We start from the raw sequence: 14833 nt of genomic DNA on the forward strand, positions 1-14833 counted from the left end.
ATCCCAGAATGAGCTGAGATTCAGCATCAAGGGATTAAGAAAAACTCTAGAAAGAGCTGAGACCCAGCATCAAGGGATTGAGAAAACCTTCTCGACCAAAAGGGAGAAGAGTGAAATGAGACAAACTGTCAATGGCTGAGAGATTCCAGAGTCGAGAGGTTATCCTGGAGGTTATTCTTACGCATTAAGTAGATATCACCTTGTTATCCAAGATGTAATGGAGAGGATGGAGGGAACTGCCTGAAAATGTAGAGCTGTGTTCCAGTAGCCATGTTTCTTGATGATGATTGTATAATGATATAGCTTTCACAATGTGACTGTGTGATTGTGAAAACCTTGTGTCTGATGCTCCTTTTATCTACCTTGTCAACAGACGAGTAGAACATATGGAATAAAAATAAATAATAGGGGGAACAAAAAAGAAATGGATAAGGGGAAGATTCTTGTGGAGTTGTGAAAAGCTTGACAGAGAAGGCCTGGAATGCTTTGAAGAGACTATTGGTAGAAATGTGGACTCTAAAGATACTTCTGATAGGGCTTTAGACAGAAATGATGAACATGTCATTCCAAACTGGAAGGAAGGTGACCTTTGTTTTAAAATGGCAGATAATCTGGCAAAATCGACTAGTGGTTTGGGCTGGAAGGCAAATTTTAAAAGTCATGAACTTGAATATCTAGCAGAAGAGATTTCTAAATTAAATGTGGAAAATGCAGCCTGGTTTCTCCTTGCAGCTTATAGTGAAATGCAACAGGAAAGAGACAAGCTGAGGACTGAACTGTTGGATACAGAGAAACCAGAAATTGATGTTTCATGGCTAATAAATAAATAATAGGGGAGACAAAACATAAAATATATTGGGTCAATGGAAATATTAGTGGTCAATGAGAGGGAGGGATAAGGGGTATGGTATATATGAGATTTTTCTTTTTCTTTTTATTTCTTTTTCTGGAGTGATGTAAATGTTCTAAAAAGTGATCATCCTGATGAATACATAACCATGTGATGATATTGTGAGCCACTGATTGTGCAGCATGTATGGAATGTATGTGTGCGAAGACGTATCAATAAAAACAAAAAACATAAAAAATAAATAAAGCAACTATCATCCTCGACATAAGCTTAGTTCTGCCCTGGGGCTGGTCTCTAAACGAGTACCTGGAAGCCACTGAGATGTTCACAGTAAATGGAGTTTGGGGTCTTAGGGTGCTCTTACTTCCAGAATGGCCTGGGGAGCTCAGGATTTTATCAGTGAGGGGCATGAGGACTTGGCAGCCCATCAAAAAGAGCTGTTTTTTTTCCCCATTTACCTATCAGAAACAGTTCAATGTTAATCAGTATTAATGCATCAAAAGAGACCTACCAGAAATGCCTCATCTTTCTAGAAAAAGGCTAACCAGGAAAGAGATGGGGTGGCGGCAACAAAGTTCAATCTGTTTATCCCTCAGGAACACTTCCTTTCTGCTCTCAGCCTACAGACCTGTCCCTTTTCTTCTTCCAGTCCCACTCCCCACCCCTACATTGGACTTTCTTAGGTAATTGTGCTGGTTTGAAAGGAAGTATGCCCCCTAAAAAAGCCATGTTTTAATCAAAATGCCATTTCATAGAGGTAGAATAATCCCTATTCAATACTTTATGTTTGAAACTGTAATCAGATCATGTTCCTGGATGATGTGATTTAGTCAAGAGTGGTTCTTAAACTGGATTAGGTAATGACATATCTCCCCCCATTTGGGTGGGTCTTAATTGGTTTATTGGAGTCCTATAAAAGAGGAAACATTTTGGAGAATAAGAGATTCAGAGAGAGCAGAGAATGACATAGCCATGAGAAGCAGAGTCCATCAACCAGTGATGTTTGGAGATAAGGAACATGCCTCCCGGGGAGCTTCATGAAACAGTAAGCCAGGAGAAGAAGCTAGCAGATGACACCATGTTCGCCATGTGTCCTTACAGATGAGAGAGGAATCCTGACTGTGTTCACCATGTGCCTTTCCAGATGAGAAGGAAACTGTGACTGTGTTTGCCATGTGCCTTCTGACTTGAGAGAGAGACCCTGAACTTCACTGGCCTTCTTGAACCAAGGTATCTCTCCCTGGATGTCTTAGAGTGGACATTTCTATAGACTTGCTTTAATTGGGTCATTTTCTCGGCCTTAGAACTGTAAACTAGCAACTCATTAAATTCCCCCTTTTAAAAGCCATTCCATTTCCGGTATATTGCATTCCAGCAGCTAGCAAACTAGAACAGTAATCTACTCAGCTTCCAAGAGAAAACAAAAGTAGTGTGAGGAAGGGCTTGAGTTAGAATACAGTTTCTCAATTTTACTTTCTGAAAAGTTTATATATAAACATGGAACAGTCTTCACAATTTTTAACTTCATTTTCCAGAACTCTGCATATTAAAATATATCCAAAACAATTTGCAAAAGCAATCCCAATGTGATTATGGTTGAAAAGGGAAGTTTAGGGTCATGCACGTCCCTAGAAGGGAAGCTAGAGGTTAAAACATGGGGCTGTATAACATAGTGAACACTGTTGTGGATGATAACTGTGGTTCATTGTACAAATACAAGAATGTTCTTAAAATGAATTAGAACAAATGCACATCACTATTAAGAAGTGTAATAATGAGGGGAGTATGGTGGAAAAATAACTAATGCAAATTATGGATTATAGTTAACTATAATACTGTACTGTTCTTGCATCAGTTGTAACAAAGGTATTATATCAATTCTAAGTCTCAATAATAGGAGGTATAAGGGAGATGGGATTTTAAATATTTATTTATTTATTTACTTACTTAGTAATGAGAATGTGCTCCAATGACAGTGGTGGTGAACGCATAACTCTGTGATTATACCAAGAGCCATTAATAGTACACTTTGGATGGAATGTATGGTGCAAGAGTAAAACCGTTTAAAAATAAAAAAGCAAACCCAAACTAAAAGGATTGTAGTTGGTAAACAATTGAGTCCATACTTAGTTTTAGTTGAGGAAAGCTCCTTAAACACAGAATTTCGGTGAACTGATCTTCATCTGTGCCCCATTTGTTCTCACCAGCGTTATAGAGAATCTGTTGGACAAAGAAAGGGAGACTTTAATGTTATTACCGGCATAATTTATTTCCTTTCTCTCTCTCTTTTTCTTTCTTTTTTTTTTTTTGAGGGTGGAAAGAGAAGATAGGTTTACTTGTTGGAGGTCAGTGAGATAGTCTATTCTCAAAGTCCTTCATTTTTTGCAGACTAGAAATGTGAGAGTTGGTGTGGCAGGAGCCACTAGGGAAGGCAGCTGACTCTCGGTGACCCCCAGACTCCAGGCTTCTCCCTCGGATAGGAACAGAGAGGACAGCCTGAGTTAGCATTGCCTCTCTCTCTTTTTGCAGAAATGCAGAGAACCGAGGGGAAGAAAAGTTCAGGGAGACTTTGTTTTTGCTGTTACTAACCTGGGCATCCTTTTTAGCCAGATGTTCATCTACTATCAGACTTTCATCTCTTCTGCCCTAAATAGGAAGAAAGAGAACAAGGGGAATCCTATTAAAGACGGAAGATTCTGATACTCATTCTCTTCTCCCTAATACAATTGTTACAGATAAACATTGGCCATTTTAGGGGGTTTTCTCCAATGGAGTCCATAAAGCACAGAGAAGAGACCAAGTTAACTGAGTGATCTGGCACTCTGGGCTCTAAGAAGTTCTGCCTCTGCCACTGACTAACCATGAAATTTGTAACAAATCACACAATTCTCTGGGCCTCAGTTCCCTCTGAAAACTCCAAGGTCCTACCAACTCTAATCTTGAAGGATCTATAGATAAGAGTGGTTGCATGTGAGTGCACAAACACTTCAACACATTATGGAAAGAAAGAAGAGAAAGAGAGGGAAAACAGGATTGCTTGAATTATCTTGAAAATTATAAGTGAACAAAGCACTTGACAAAATATTTTAGAAGTAGATTCATTCTTGTTTTCAAATAATAGGTCCTTGTGTGCTTGTCTGATTTTTACATGCTTTCTTTTATTTGTATCTCTTTTGTGCTGCAGCTAGCCTACTGTTAGTTTGTCTTCTTACTCTCATTGTATACTCTGCTCTAATAATAAAAATGAAAATAATTATTGGTATTAATAATAATAACATCATCATCATTTATTGATTACTTTCTATTCTTTCTCTATCTTCACAATAACCTATGAGGTTGGTACTGCCATAAACTTAATTTTACAGCTGTGGAGACTAAGGCTTTAAGTCTTAAAATAACTTATCGAAGTACATAAAGCTAGTAGTCAGAACAGGAGCAAGAGCTTCTAGGTTGGTTTGATTGTAAAGCTCTGCTCTGAAGCCCTACTTCATACTGCCTCCTCTCGGCTATATGTGCTTATGTTCATACACAAATGGTTGTGCAGTTACAAACACATATCTCTGGCAGTATCTGTTTACAGCAATGTTGCATAATGTTGGATTTGTAGCTATAACCTTCATAACGTGTTCACCATTTAAAACAACTGAAACCATAATTAGCATAAATTTTTTCCTTGTGGTCCAATGGCCCAGTCTTGACAAGTGGTGTTTTTGTCTTCAGGATGAGATTTTTGTTAGGATTTTCTCACACATTAGGAGCTTGGTCAATCTGCTGAAGCATGGTTTAAATCACTTGCTCTCATATCACATCTATGAATACATCTCATCCTTGACCTTGCCACCTTTATTTTCAAAGTCATGCGTGTCCTAAAAAGAGACACTAGGTCTCATTTGCTCACATGGTGATTAAAAGTTTAGCGACTGTTCCAAGGTGCAAGGAAGAGTTGTAATAATTCACAGTTTTCTTAATCCTGAGACTGAGCAACCCATCTCTGAAGATATTTCTTCTGTCTCAAATTCCTACTTAATTTTAATTTTAAAAGAATATGTATTTGGAAGTCTAAAAGAAAATAAACATGTTCTTAAAAATGGAGACACAGAATGGAAATGAACAATCATTTTAAGCCAGATGACTTATCAGAATATTTTCTATGGTATTGTGAAAAATAAAAATATTTTTAATCTATATTCTGACTCAACATTTTTTTGTTTTGAGGCATATTTTTATGACCTCCATTAAATATAACTCTGCTTAGTAGCAATGCTCCCATTGTAGAAAGAGTAAATAATTTTATAAGGAAAATTGCAATTCCACTGTCTCAATTTAGTTATATTTAAATGCCCTCAAATTATTGCTGAGCATGTAGCTTATTGGGAATTTAAAAATAAAAGAAACCTTACATCTGCCAAAGTCAACAGAGCTTTCCGGAAGTCACCAGATGTTTCAGAACTAATGTCATCTCCAAGACTCTTCTTATACACTGCAACCAAATAAAAATGATGTTAAGCATTGGCAAACTGAAAAATGTTATAAGAGAAAAGCTTAAATGTCAACATTGGCAAGGAATGAATACCTGATAAAGCAAATCTTACCTCTTAATTTCCTGATGATCTTCTATCGTGAGTTGAATACCTTCTTCTTGTACCTATTTCTGTAGTGTGTGTTATGGTGGATGCATAAAAACAGAGACACTGAGGGAAAGCCAGAATGGGATCACTGGTAGTTTGCCTTTCAATTTCCATTCTCGTTTCCCATAGTAACAGAACCCCAATGTTTAGCAAGACAGAATACATCTTTAGCTTTCCTCTTATCCAGGTACATCTCCATGATTAAGTTCTTCTCAATGATATGTAGGCATTTGTAGCATTGCTGGTTGATCATGCTCATCTTAGTCTCTATCTCCATCCTTCTTCTGGTATTTGAACTGATGTGTATGTAGCACCTGGATAGCTGTCTTGAACTATGAACATATATACGATTTAGGGATGGCATTTAAGTAAACAGTCCCCGAGAATTTTGAGGAACTACCATACCGGTCCTGGAATAGTTTATCTTCAGATTTTTTTTATACGTGAGAAATAAACTTCTATCTTATCTAAGCTAATGTTATTTTTCTGTTTTATTGAACCTAACCGTAATCTTAAGTAATGCAGCTAGATTGTAGTATTTAATACCTCTTACAGGTAGGTACTCCAAACATCCTATTTTCTCTTAACAAATGACAACCATGCGTTCACATATTTTAGTACCAACACCTTTGTGTAGCCTATATGAGCAGGATCCAACCAGTTTAAATTTCTGCCTGGGGAACTGATTTTCTTGGAGCCACTACAAATGATTGGCAGCTGACACTAGGTGGCTATTTGAACTCTGCCTGCATCATTCTCAAGAACTCTACAAGTTAGTCAAATGAATGTTAATTTTCTTAATTTAATGAAAGACAGTTATAGAATGCAACTTGAGTTTAACATAAAGAAATAGAAAAAACAAGAACTGGGTTTAGGAGAAATTTTCCCAGTTTGATTTTGACAGATATCCTTTTTTAATGAAATCTATAATTTTCCAAAGTAATTCAATTAAGGAAAATCTACCATAAATAAAAATTTATAGGCATCATTAGACCTAATTGTCATGATATCATTATGTCTATCCTTTATTTAATAAAAGAATTATCATTTAAACACATCTGGGCAAATAATGAAGCTTTCATCTGTTAGAATTTTGGGGATTATATTATAATTTTAGAGTTAACTAGATTAAGACTTTGTATCATTATTTACAGTCTACCCACCCCACACTTTACTGCAGATATTTTGCAGAAAATTAAACTAAAAGAAGAAAATTCTTTCATTCCAAGTTGACAGCTACTTTACACATTTTAAGACGCATAGAGTATAGAAAAATGGATACAGCATTATAATAGTGCAGGAGAACAAACTAGAACTTAGACTTCTTGATCCCTGGTTCAGTGTCCTCTCTCACATATCTATAATTTTAGAGTATTAATATAAAATCATAATTCAGCTTTCTATTTATTCCGAGTGTTTTATATCAGTGTACTGGACAAGTCATATAAGATGGCTGGTCTCTTTATGAGGCCAAGTTGATGACAGCCTCCATTGATGAATTTCTCATGCACAGGTCACCATTCCACATTACATGACATAATCACTCTTGCCTCAACTGACTGGAACAGGGTTGGCATCTAACTCTAGTCGGCCAAACGCCGAAGAGGTGATCCAGCAGGAGAATTCTATGGACTTTCTACTGGATGGTGACTTCCCAAGCCCATTGGATCTTCTCTCTTAGGGAATGTAATATATAGAAATGAGATGAAAACAACAGAGTAACACCAAAGTGCAATGACCCCAGAAATAAGGCAGGAAACAGGAGCCAAGATTAATCAGAAACCATGAGTAAATATAAACCTTGAATAGAAAATCACTATGTGGTAAGAGGAGTTACTTGGTAGTGTCAAGAACATTAGAAGCACAGAGGGGGGATAACAGAGTTCCTCTAACAGAAGGCATCAGCACAAGGAGCAATGGATGCCTCATGATGAGGAAGTGACAATATAATCAGGTCCCTAGTCCTGAAACTCTGCAAAGCTTAGCTATACATGATTGAGACAATTTCCGTATCTTCTTGTGTATCATTAATCCCTATTAACCAAGGTACCTAAGATGCAATTTATTCCTTATAGCCTTTGAGAGCTGAACTCATACAGAAATTGGTTGGGGCTTTTGGTAACTTTGTCATATTTACAGAACAATAGTTCCTAAGTGTTAGGAATTTCACTCAGTTTTTAAGACCCCAAACTTGAGGATCTAGTGAGGAGATTAATTCAATAAACAATTCAACTTATCCCCTCTACTCTTCTTGACATGGAGGTGCAGCAGTGAACAAAAGATATATAAATCTCAGCCCTGAAAATGCTTACACCCATGTTTGGTTGTATATAAATGCTGGACTCCAGGGAACAATCATGTGACAGATCCTCTCAGAGGGGAGCAAGTCTCCTAAGAAATACCAAGAAGTAACAGCTCCTTTGATATAGGATCCTTGGCTCTGTTGCTTTTTAAAGATATGTGAACATTGTAAACTGAGGGAACCAAATATTTTAAACACTTACTATCAGTGCCTTATTATCCATCTATGCCTAATGCTAAGCAATTGTCTCATCAACTCCAAATTCACCATTCTCTACCTTATATTGTGATACTGGGGTTAGGACACTGCAAGTTACATCCCTTCTTCCCGCTGTTAGATTCCAACAATGGGGGCGTGGGTCTAGAGGGAGACTGGAAGGCAGGAGGAGAAAAGAAACATCTGTTTGCTGTTCCTGACAGTGTCAGTCCACAATAGCTTTTCACCCTGACAAGAATAGTTGGCTTCAGCCTCCAGCTTCTTTTGGTTTCCCCAGAACAAGCCATATCACACCCTCATGTAGGTTCTACCACCAGCTGAATGCAGTCTTCCTCTCAGAGGTCTGGACTTCAGCTCTTCAAAGCCTCTCCTTTGAGTTCCTGAGTCACCAACATCAACCAGGTGGAGTTCTTCTTCTGAGCTCCTTGTTTCTAATAACCCCTACCCAAGTCTGTGGCTCTGTGTCGCTCTGGGAGTTCTTTTTGCTTTTTCAGTCCTCCAAAAGGCAGTTTAAACAATTCACCATATTGAATTCTCTCTGTTAAAATACCTAGTGTATTGAAATTTATTCTTTTATTGTATATATAATATATTTCACAATAAAAATGTAAAAAAAAAAAAAGGGCTAGTGTGGTTTCTGCTTCCCTGACTAGTATATGAACAATAAAATCTTTCTTATCACTGAGGTATTTACCCTCTAATAAGAATTTCTCAAAATAACTTAAGACACAACTGGGGTCCAGTAAACCCATACGTAATCTCTCCCCCAGCTAAAGCCCCAATTGACCACCCCTGATACACAAACACAGAAACTATGACTCACTCAGGGAATGTGGAGAAAGTTATAGGAGGCTTTAACATTTCTGCATAGCTAACAGACTATTAGACCTTTAGCTAATCATATAAAATACACATGTTCAACACAGCCTCTAAATGGTTCATCTGATTTCTCACACCGAAAATCATGAGGCTAATCTGAATGTTTTAAATACACAATAATATTATACAATGATTTGAGTCTCCCACATTGATGAAAATGGTTGATTCAATTAAGCAGTGATGGCTGAAAGCAAATTCAAAGCAACCCAATGTAACTCTAATAGTAAAACGCAAAGCATTAATGCCATTGTAATGCAGCACTTTCTAGCAGGGATCTTATTCAAATCTTTTCTGCAAATCCAATCTTTAGCCCACTTCTGAATGTACCTTCTTTCTTATAAATCTTGCCTTTTCAAAATATATACAGCAGAAAATAAGATTACCTGTATAAAATGCTTGAGAAATCTCCTTCATCTGCCTGCTTGTCCTAGTGGTTAGGATTTCAATCAATGCATCTTCATCTGTTCCAGTGCCCTAAATATGAAAAGGGAATCTAATTTTTAGGACAATTTAAAATTTAATTTCATGCATTTCAGTCTTAATATTTTGTTTTATACAGATGAAAAGAACTGTTTTGGGTAAATCAATATAAGACCCCATAATACCTTTTCTACTATGCCATTAAGTTATCATTAAAATAACATGAATTTTCTAGATGTCATTGATGTAATCTTTTTTTTTTTTTTTAATATGTGTAGGTCCTGGGAATTGAACCCAGGTCTCCAGCATAGCAGGCGAGAACTCTGCCTGCTGAGTCATTGTGGCCCGCTGACATAAAATTTTAAAGAAAATGTTCTACTCTAGTGTAAAAATAAACCTCTAGGAAGAAATAGTAGAAATGGAAAGGCTACATTATTCAAGAATAAAAATGATAATTTAATGGATTTAACCCTACCAAACACTCATTCAAACCAGTGACTATATTTGGAAAGGGCGCCACAACTTTTTTCAATGAGTACATCCTTACATCAGAGTTGTAAGGATGGTCAGCATTGTGTCATCCTCTTGATACAGGGAGACTTTCAAAACCTCACTACATGTACCATAAACTTAGCTGATATGGGGGTTAGTTACCCCTGAGCCTTGGTTTATATTGAGATCGCCGAATCACACAGTCACTCCAAAAGAAGCCATTTACACTAGGACTTCATCAAATAAGGCCAATAGAGAGTCCAAACAGAGGCTGAATTCTGTCTCTCTGTGGTAGAGATTCCTAGTTGCTCCTAATAATCCTTTATTTTCAAATAAAAGCTATACTTCTCAGCTTCTTTTACAGCTTGATTTAGCCATATAACTAAATTTTGCCCAAGAGAATCTATGTAGAAGTATCATGTACAACTTTTAGAAGTGTCCTTAAAAAGAAAGGTCTGGCCTCTTTTTCATCCCTTACTCTTTTAAGCTGACTTGAATGAAGATGTAATGGCTAGAACATGAGCTGCATGTTTGACCAGGAATTGGAAAACATAGGCTGAAGATGGCCCAACAGCAAGACTGAAGGAGTCTGAGTCCCTGATAATGGTGGTTCCACCACATCCAGCACTGGACTGTCTACTTTGGGTTTCTTTTGTGTAAAAAAGAAATGTTTCTTGTTGGTGAACACAATTTTTGCAATTACATCTGCTAAACTTCATCTATTGAGATGGCCTTAGAAGTACACTGCTCAGATTCCCCTTCAAGAAACTCTTCTTCAAAGAATGTGTTTGGCTGATGGCCTCCAATTCCACACCCTGGGACCTGCCACAGTGCTCCCACCAAGGTCGTGCTCTCTCCACGATGATCTCAGCCAATGACAAATACAACAGGGGTACTGGAGTTGGAAGCTTTAAAGGATAAAGGAGAGCAAGGAGTCAAGGATAATACTTTGGTTTTCAGTCTAAGCAATGGGGTTGATAGTGATGCCATTTACTTTCAATGAAAATTTAAAAAGGAATAACTTGTTCTTCATGGAAATAAATAAACAAAATTAGGATATGACAGAATTCCTCAGCTCCAGAAAATCTGGACTCACGGTTCTATAACTGCTCCCTATTTTGGAACTATTCCAATTGGAAACACAGAATCAAAATGATATCCAAGTTCACCATATTTAACTTTTTTTTTTTCACACGGGCAGGCACCAGGAATCGAACCTGGCAGGTGAGAACTTTGCCACTGAGCCACTGTTGCCCACCCTCATGCCTACCATATTTATACACACATTTCAAGTGAGTACTAGAAGTCACTATTTGATGACACAGTCAATTCTGGGGTAGAAACTGCATGCATAGAGCTCTACCTTCATGGATTTCTTTAGCTGCTTTGCATCAAACACTGCTGGTGGAGTCACAAGGGCCACCAGGAGGTGCTCAAAGTTGCCCGAGAGGTCGCCCTTCAAGTCACTTTTCAGCTTCTAAAATAAAAAAGCCCAAAGAGAAAAGCATGAGATACTTTCCATTTCTTTCCCTAAGGTTGCCTTCTGAAAGATAGACATATGCATCAAAGTTGGATGCAAACATGCCAATCCACAGAGAACAGAGAAATGTCAAAGATATTTCTATGGATAACCATCTGCATTTTATGATTGTTTCCCAAATGTTCTGTTTTATAGAAAGCTTTCAGAAGGAAAGCCAAAGGAAAGGATTACTTGAGTGTCAATGTTAGGAACTGTGTATAAAAATGCATTTTCTTGGTCCTTGATGCTCTCAGTGCTTGGGGTGGGGTGAGGGAACAGGAAAAAGAGGAGGGGCCCTACATAAATTCACAGCCAGCCTCATTGGTAGGTGATGCATTCCTGGGTGCCTTCCTTCTCAGTGACTGCTGAAGAGCTCCAAAGAGAAAACGGAAGGGTGAACAGTAGTTGGTCATTATTAAAGCATGAATAGGGAGCATCAGAAGCAGTTTTCTGGCAACAACAGCAGTGGAATCCCTAAGTGTAACAATAGGGTGGACATTATTGATTTATATTGTCCTTTGGCACTATTGTCACACAATACATTAAGTACAGCTCATCTCCCCTGCTTAAAGGTAAGTGATATGGTTTTTAGCTTCAATATTCAAAGCACCATGTGGTAGGTTAAATTATGTATCCCAACAAATCCACTGTTCATAATTTTAATCCTGTCCTTGTGGGTATGAACCCATTGTAAATAATTAAGATGTGGCCAACTGAAGCAGGGTGGGCACTGATCTAGATTACAGGAGGCCTTATAAAGAAAAACTGGAAGCCACCGAAACCAGAAAAGGAGAGGACATCGCCACGTGACAAGGGACAAGCAAGCCAAGAAACCTCAAGGACTGCCAGAAGCCAACACCAGAGTGTTAAAGCCTTCCAGGAGGATGGATGCAGGCCTTGCTGATATCTGGATTTTGGACTTCTTCTACCCTAAAGACCATGAGCCAATAAATTCCTATTGTTTAAGCCAGCCCATCATGTGGTGTTTGTTATAGTAGCCAAGCAAACCAAGGCAGAGTATTACTGAATGATTTTTTTGTCCTGACTTGATTATTTTCAGTTCTGAAACAGAGGCTGGCAGCTTCCCAGACTGCTACAACAATGTGGGTACAGACGAACACCTACCACACTACTATATATGCTCTTGCAAAAATGGGATGGAGACAAGTGTCAAAGCTCTGTTCTAATTGCTGCAGGGTTTTACCCCCCTCTAAATACTAAATTCCACCATCTGTCCTCAACCTAACACTTTCTAGTTGAATCTTTTTTTCCCCCAATTGAATCTGAATTTCACATGCTTAATTTCACACTGTCAGAAATGGTTGTCAACCTCGGTCTCCATCTTTCCTCTTTATTTTAGAAATATGGAAAAGAAGGTCATTCACATTCTTTATACGTGAATGTGTTGCCTTGCCCTGAAGCCTGGCAAATCATTTAACTCAGCAAACATTTAACTGGGTACCTCCTCTGGTGCTAAGCATTTAAACGTGAGTTTGATACAGTCCTTATGCTTAGGACATTATACCCTAATGGGAGAAACAGAAATAACCAAAGATAAAATTTCAACATAATATATTAAGTATCTGAAAGAAGAGCCAGAAACTTGCTGGCTCAGGGAACACTTTCAGGAGGTAATGCCTGAGCTGCCTTTGGATGATCACTAGAACCTCTTATCTCTCACTTGGACCAGCTATTGGTTGGTCTGTGTTTCCATTCTTTCCTCTTCACAATTTATTAGCCACAGCAACCAAAGTAATCTTCTAAAGCATAACATACTGGATTATATTATACTTGTGTATATAAACTTCCTGTGGCTCCTTATTGTCCTTAGAATAAAATCCAAATTCTGTACCAAGACTCCAAAATCTTATGAGCTCTAAACCTCTCTCCAGCCATATCTTCTCTCTCTGCTCCTCTTCACACTCTCTACTCTGCTATATTGGAATTCTTTCTTCTTCTCAAATATTCTGAATTTCTTTCTGCCTCACTTGGTTTTACCTTTAGACTGAAATCCTTTCTCTTCCTCCGGAACAAGCATAGCTGTAGTCTTAGTATTATTCAGTTTTTTCTTGACCATAAGGTAACAAATGCTCAAAGTGGCATTTCTTCACCATCCATTGACCAGTCATTCTCTAACACATCACCCTGTTTTAATTTTATTTATTTGTCTGCCATTTTTCTAATAGAATGTTAGCACCATGAAACAAGGGAGGATCTGTTTTTGGCACCACCATATCCCCAGTGTCTAAGATACCTCCTGACACAGAGTAATACCTAACAAATAGGCGTTGAACAAATAAACTGTGTGGCAAGGACCAAGTCTAACTCATTCTTATGCAGTTAGTTCCTGACACTTAGTGTGCCCATTTGCTGAATGAATCAAACTTTTAATTACATAAACATCTCAAAGTTGGAAGAGAAGTTCAAGATTCTCTAAGACAGGGTCAGACAGCCTTGGCACTGCTGACATGTTGGGCCAGATAATTCTTTGGCATGCGGGGGTTTCCTGTGCACTGTGAGATGTTTAGCATCCCTGACTTCCAACCACCAGACAGAAGGCGCGTCCCCCCTTGCCCCTCCCACCTTCCACCCCCGGCCCAATTGTGACAATCAAAGGCGTCTCCAGACATTGCCAGTTGTCCCTGGGAGCAAAGTCACACCTGGCGTAAGAACAACCGATCTAAGGCAACCGTTCTTATTTTACAGGTGAAGAAACTGAGGCCCAGAAAAATCAAGTCATCTGCCCAGAACCATGCATCCAGTTTTAAGGGAAAAATCAGGACTCAGATTCCTTCTTTACACTAGGCTCAAAACACAAGGTCTGTGGGCACAATCATGTGGGAGCATCCCTGGTACATTGGTGAATTAAGTTGGCCCATTAAGTTAATCAGATTGTACCTTTCCATATGCTTCTTGATATTCCTTAGCAATCAGCTGCCGCTGTGCATTGGACCTCTCAGCCAGAATGCTGATGAGTGTTTTCTCATCAGTCCCTAAATGAAATGAAAATCATTTTACTTACCATCAACTCAAAGATGTTCAATATCAGCTTTGAACAAAAGGAGAATGATTAATGGGCTAAAACAAAATGCAGAGAGTAAGGCATTTTAATTTTAATTTCCAGGTTCTTACCAAGTTGGAATCTTTATTTTTGTCTTCTTGTTTTGCTTTTGCCTGGCTTTTGGGAAAGAAAATTAACTTTGTTTGGATGGTGTGGGAGAAAGAAACCAATCATTTCCTCAATCTCCCTATCTAGATCAGATAGAAGGAGTACCACAAAGAACTTACTGCTTTTGAACTAGATTTTTTCACCTTTAGGAGGCTCAGTTACTAACATCTCATCTTTTATCTCTATTTTATCCCCTTGCTTGATATCTAATTCTTTTTTCCTCTAGAAAAATGGAACCAACATTTTTTGAGAGGTTACCTTGTATCAGGCACCATTTTATTCATTGTCATGGTTAATAATTACAAGAGCTCTGAGTGGAGCATGTTATTTAGCTGTCCTAAAATTGAAATCATTAACA

At 38.1% G+C, this 14833-nt stretch overlaps 1 protein-coding gene across 1 annotated transcript in view; it reads right to left on the reverse strand.

Moving 5' to 3' along the window:
- ANXA3 (annexin A3) overlaps positions 1–14833 on the reverse strand; it is an 86841-nt gene that overhangs the window by 18619 nt on the left and 53389 nt on the right. Inside the window, exons 4-9 of the mRNA XM_077143061.1 lie at positions 14205–14299; positions 11151–11264; positions 9259–9349; positions 5251–5330; positions 3440–3496; positions 2977–3070 (exon numbers count right to left, since the gene is read on the reverse strand). Of these exons, the coding sequence (XP_076999176.1) occupies positions 2977–3070; positions 3440–3496; positions 5251–5330; positions 9259–9349; positions 11151–11264; positions 14205–14299 (531 nt within the window). The remainder of the gene's footprint in view (positions 1–2976; positions 3071–3439; positions 3497–5250; positions 5331–9258; positions 9350–11150; positions 11265–14204; positions 14300–14833) is intronic.

This window comes from Tamandua tetradactyla, chromosome 24 (assembly GCF_023851605.1).
Source record: "Tamandua tetradactyla isolate mTamTet1 chromosome 24, mTamTet1.pri, whole genome shotgun sequence".
Taxonomy (NCBI): Eukaryota; Metazoa; Chordata; class Mammalia; order Pilosa; family Myrmecophagidae; genus Tamandua; species Tamandua tetradactyla.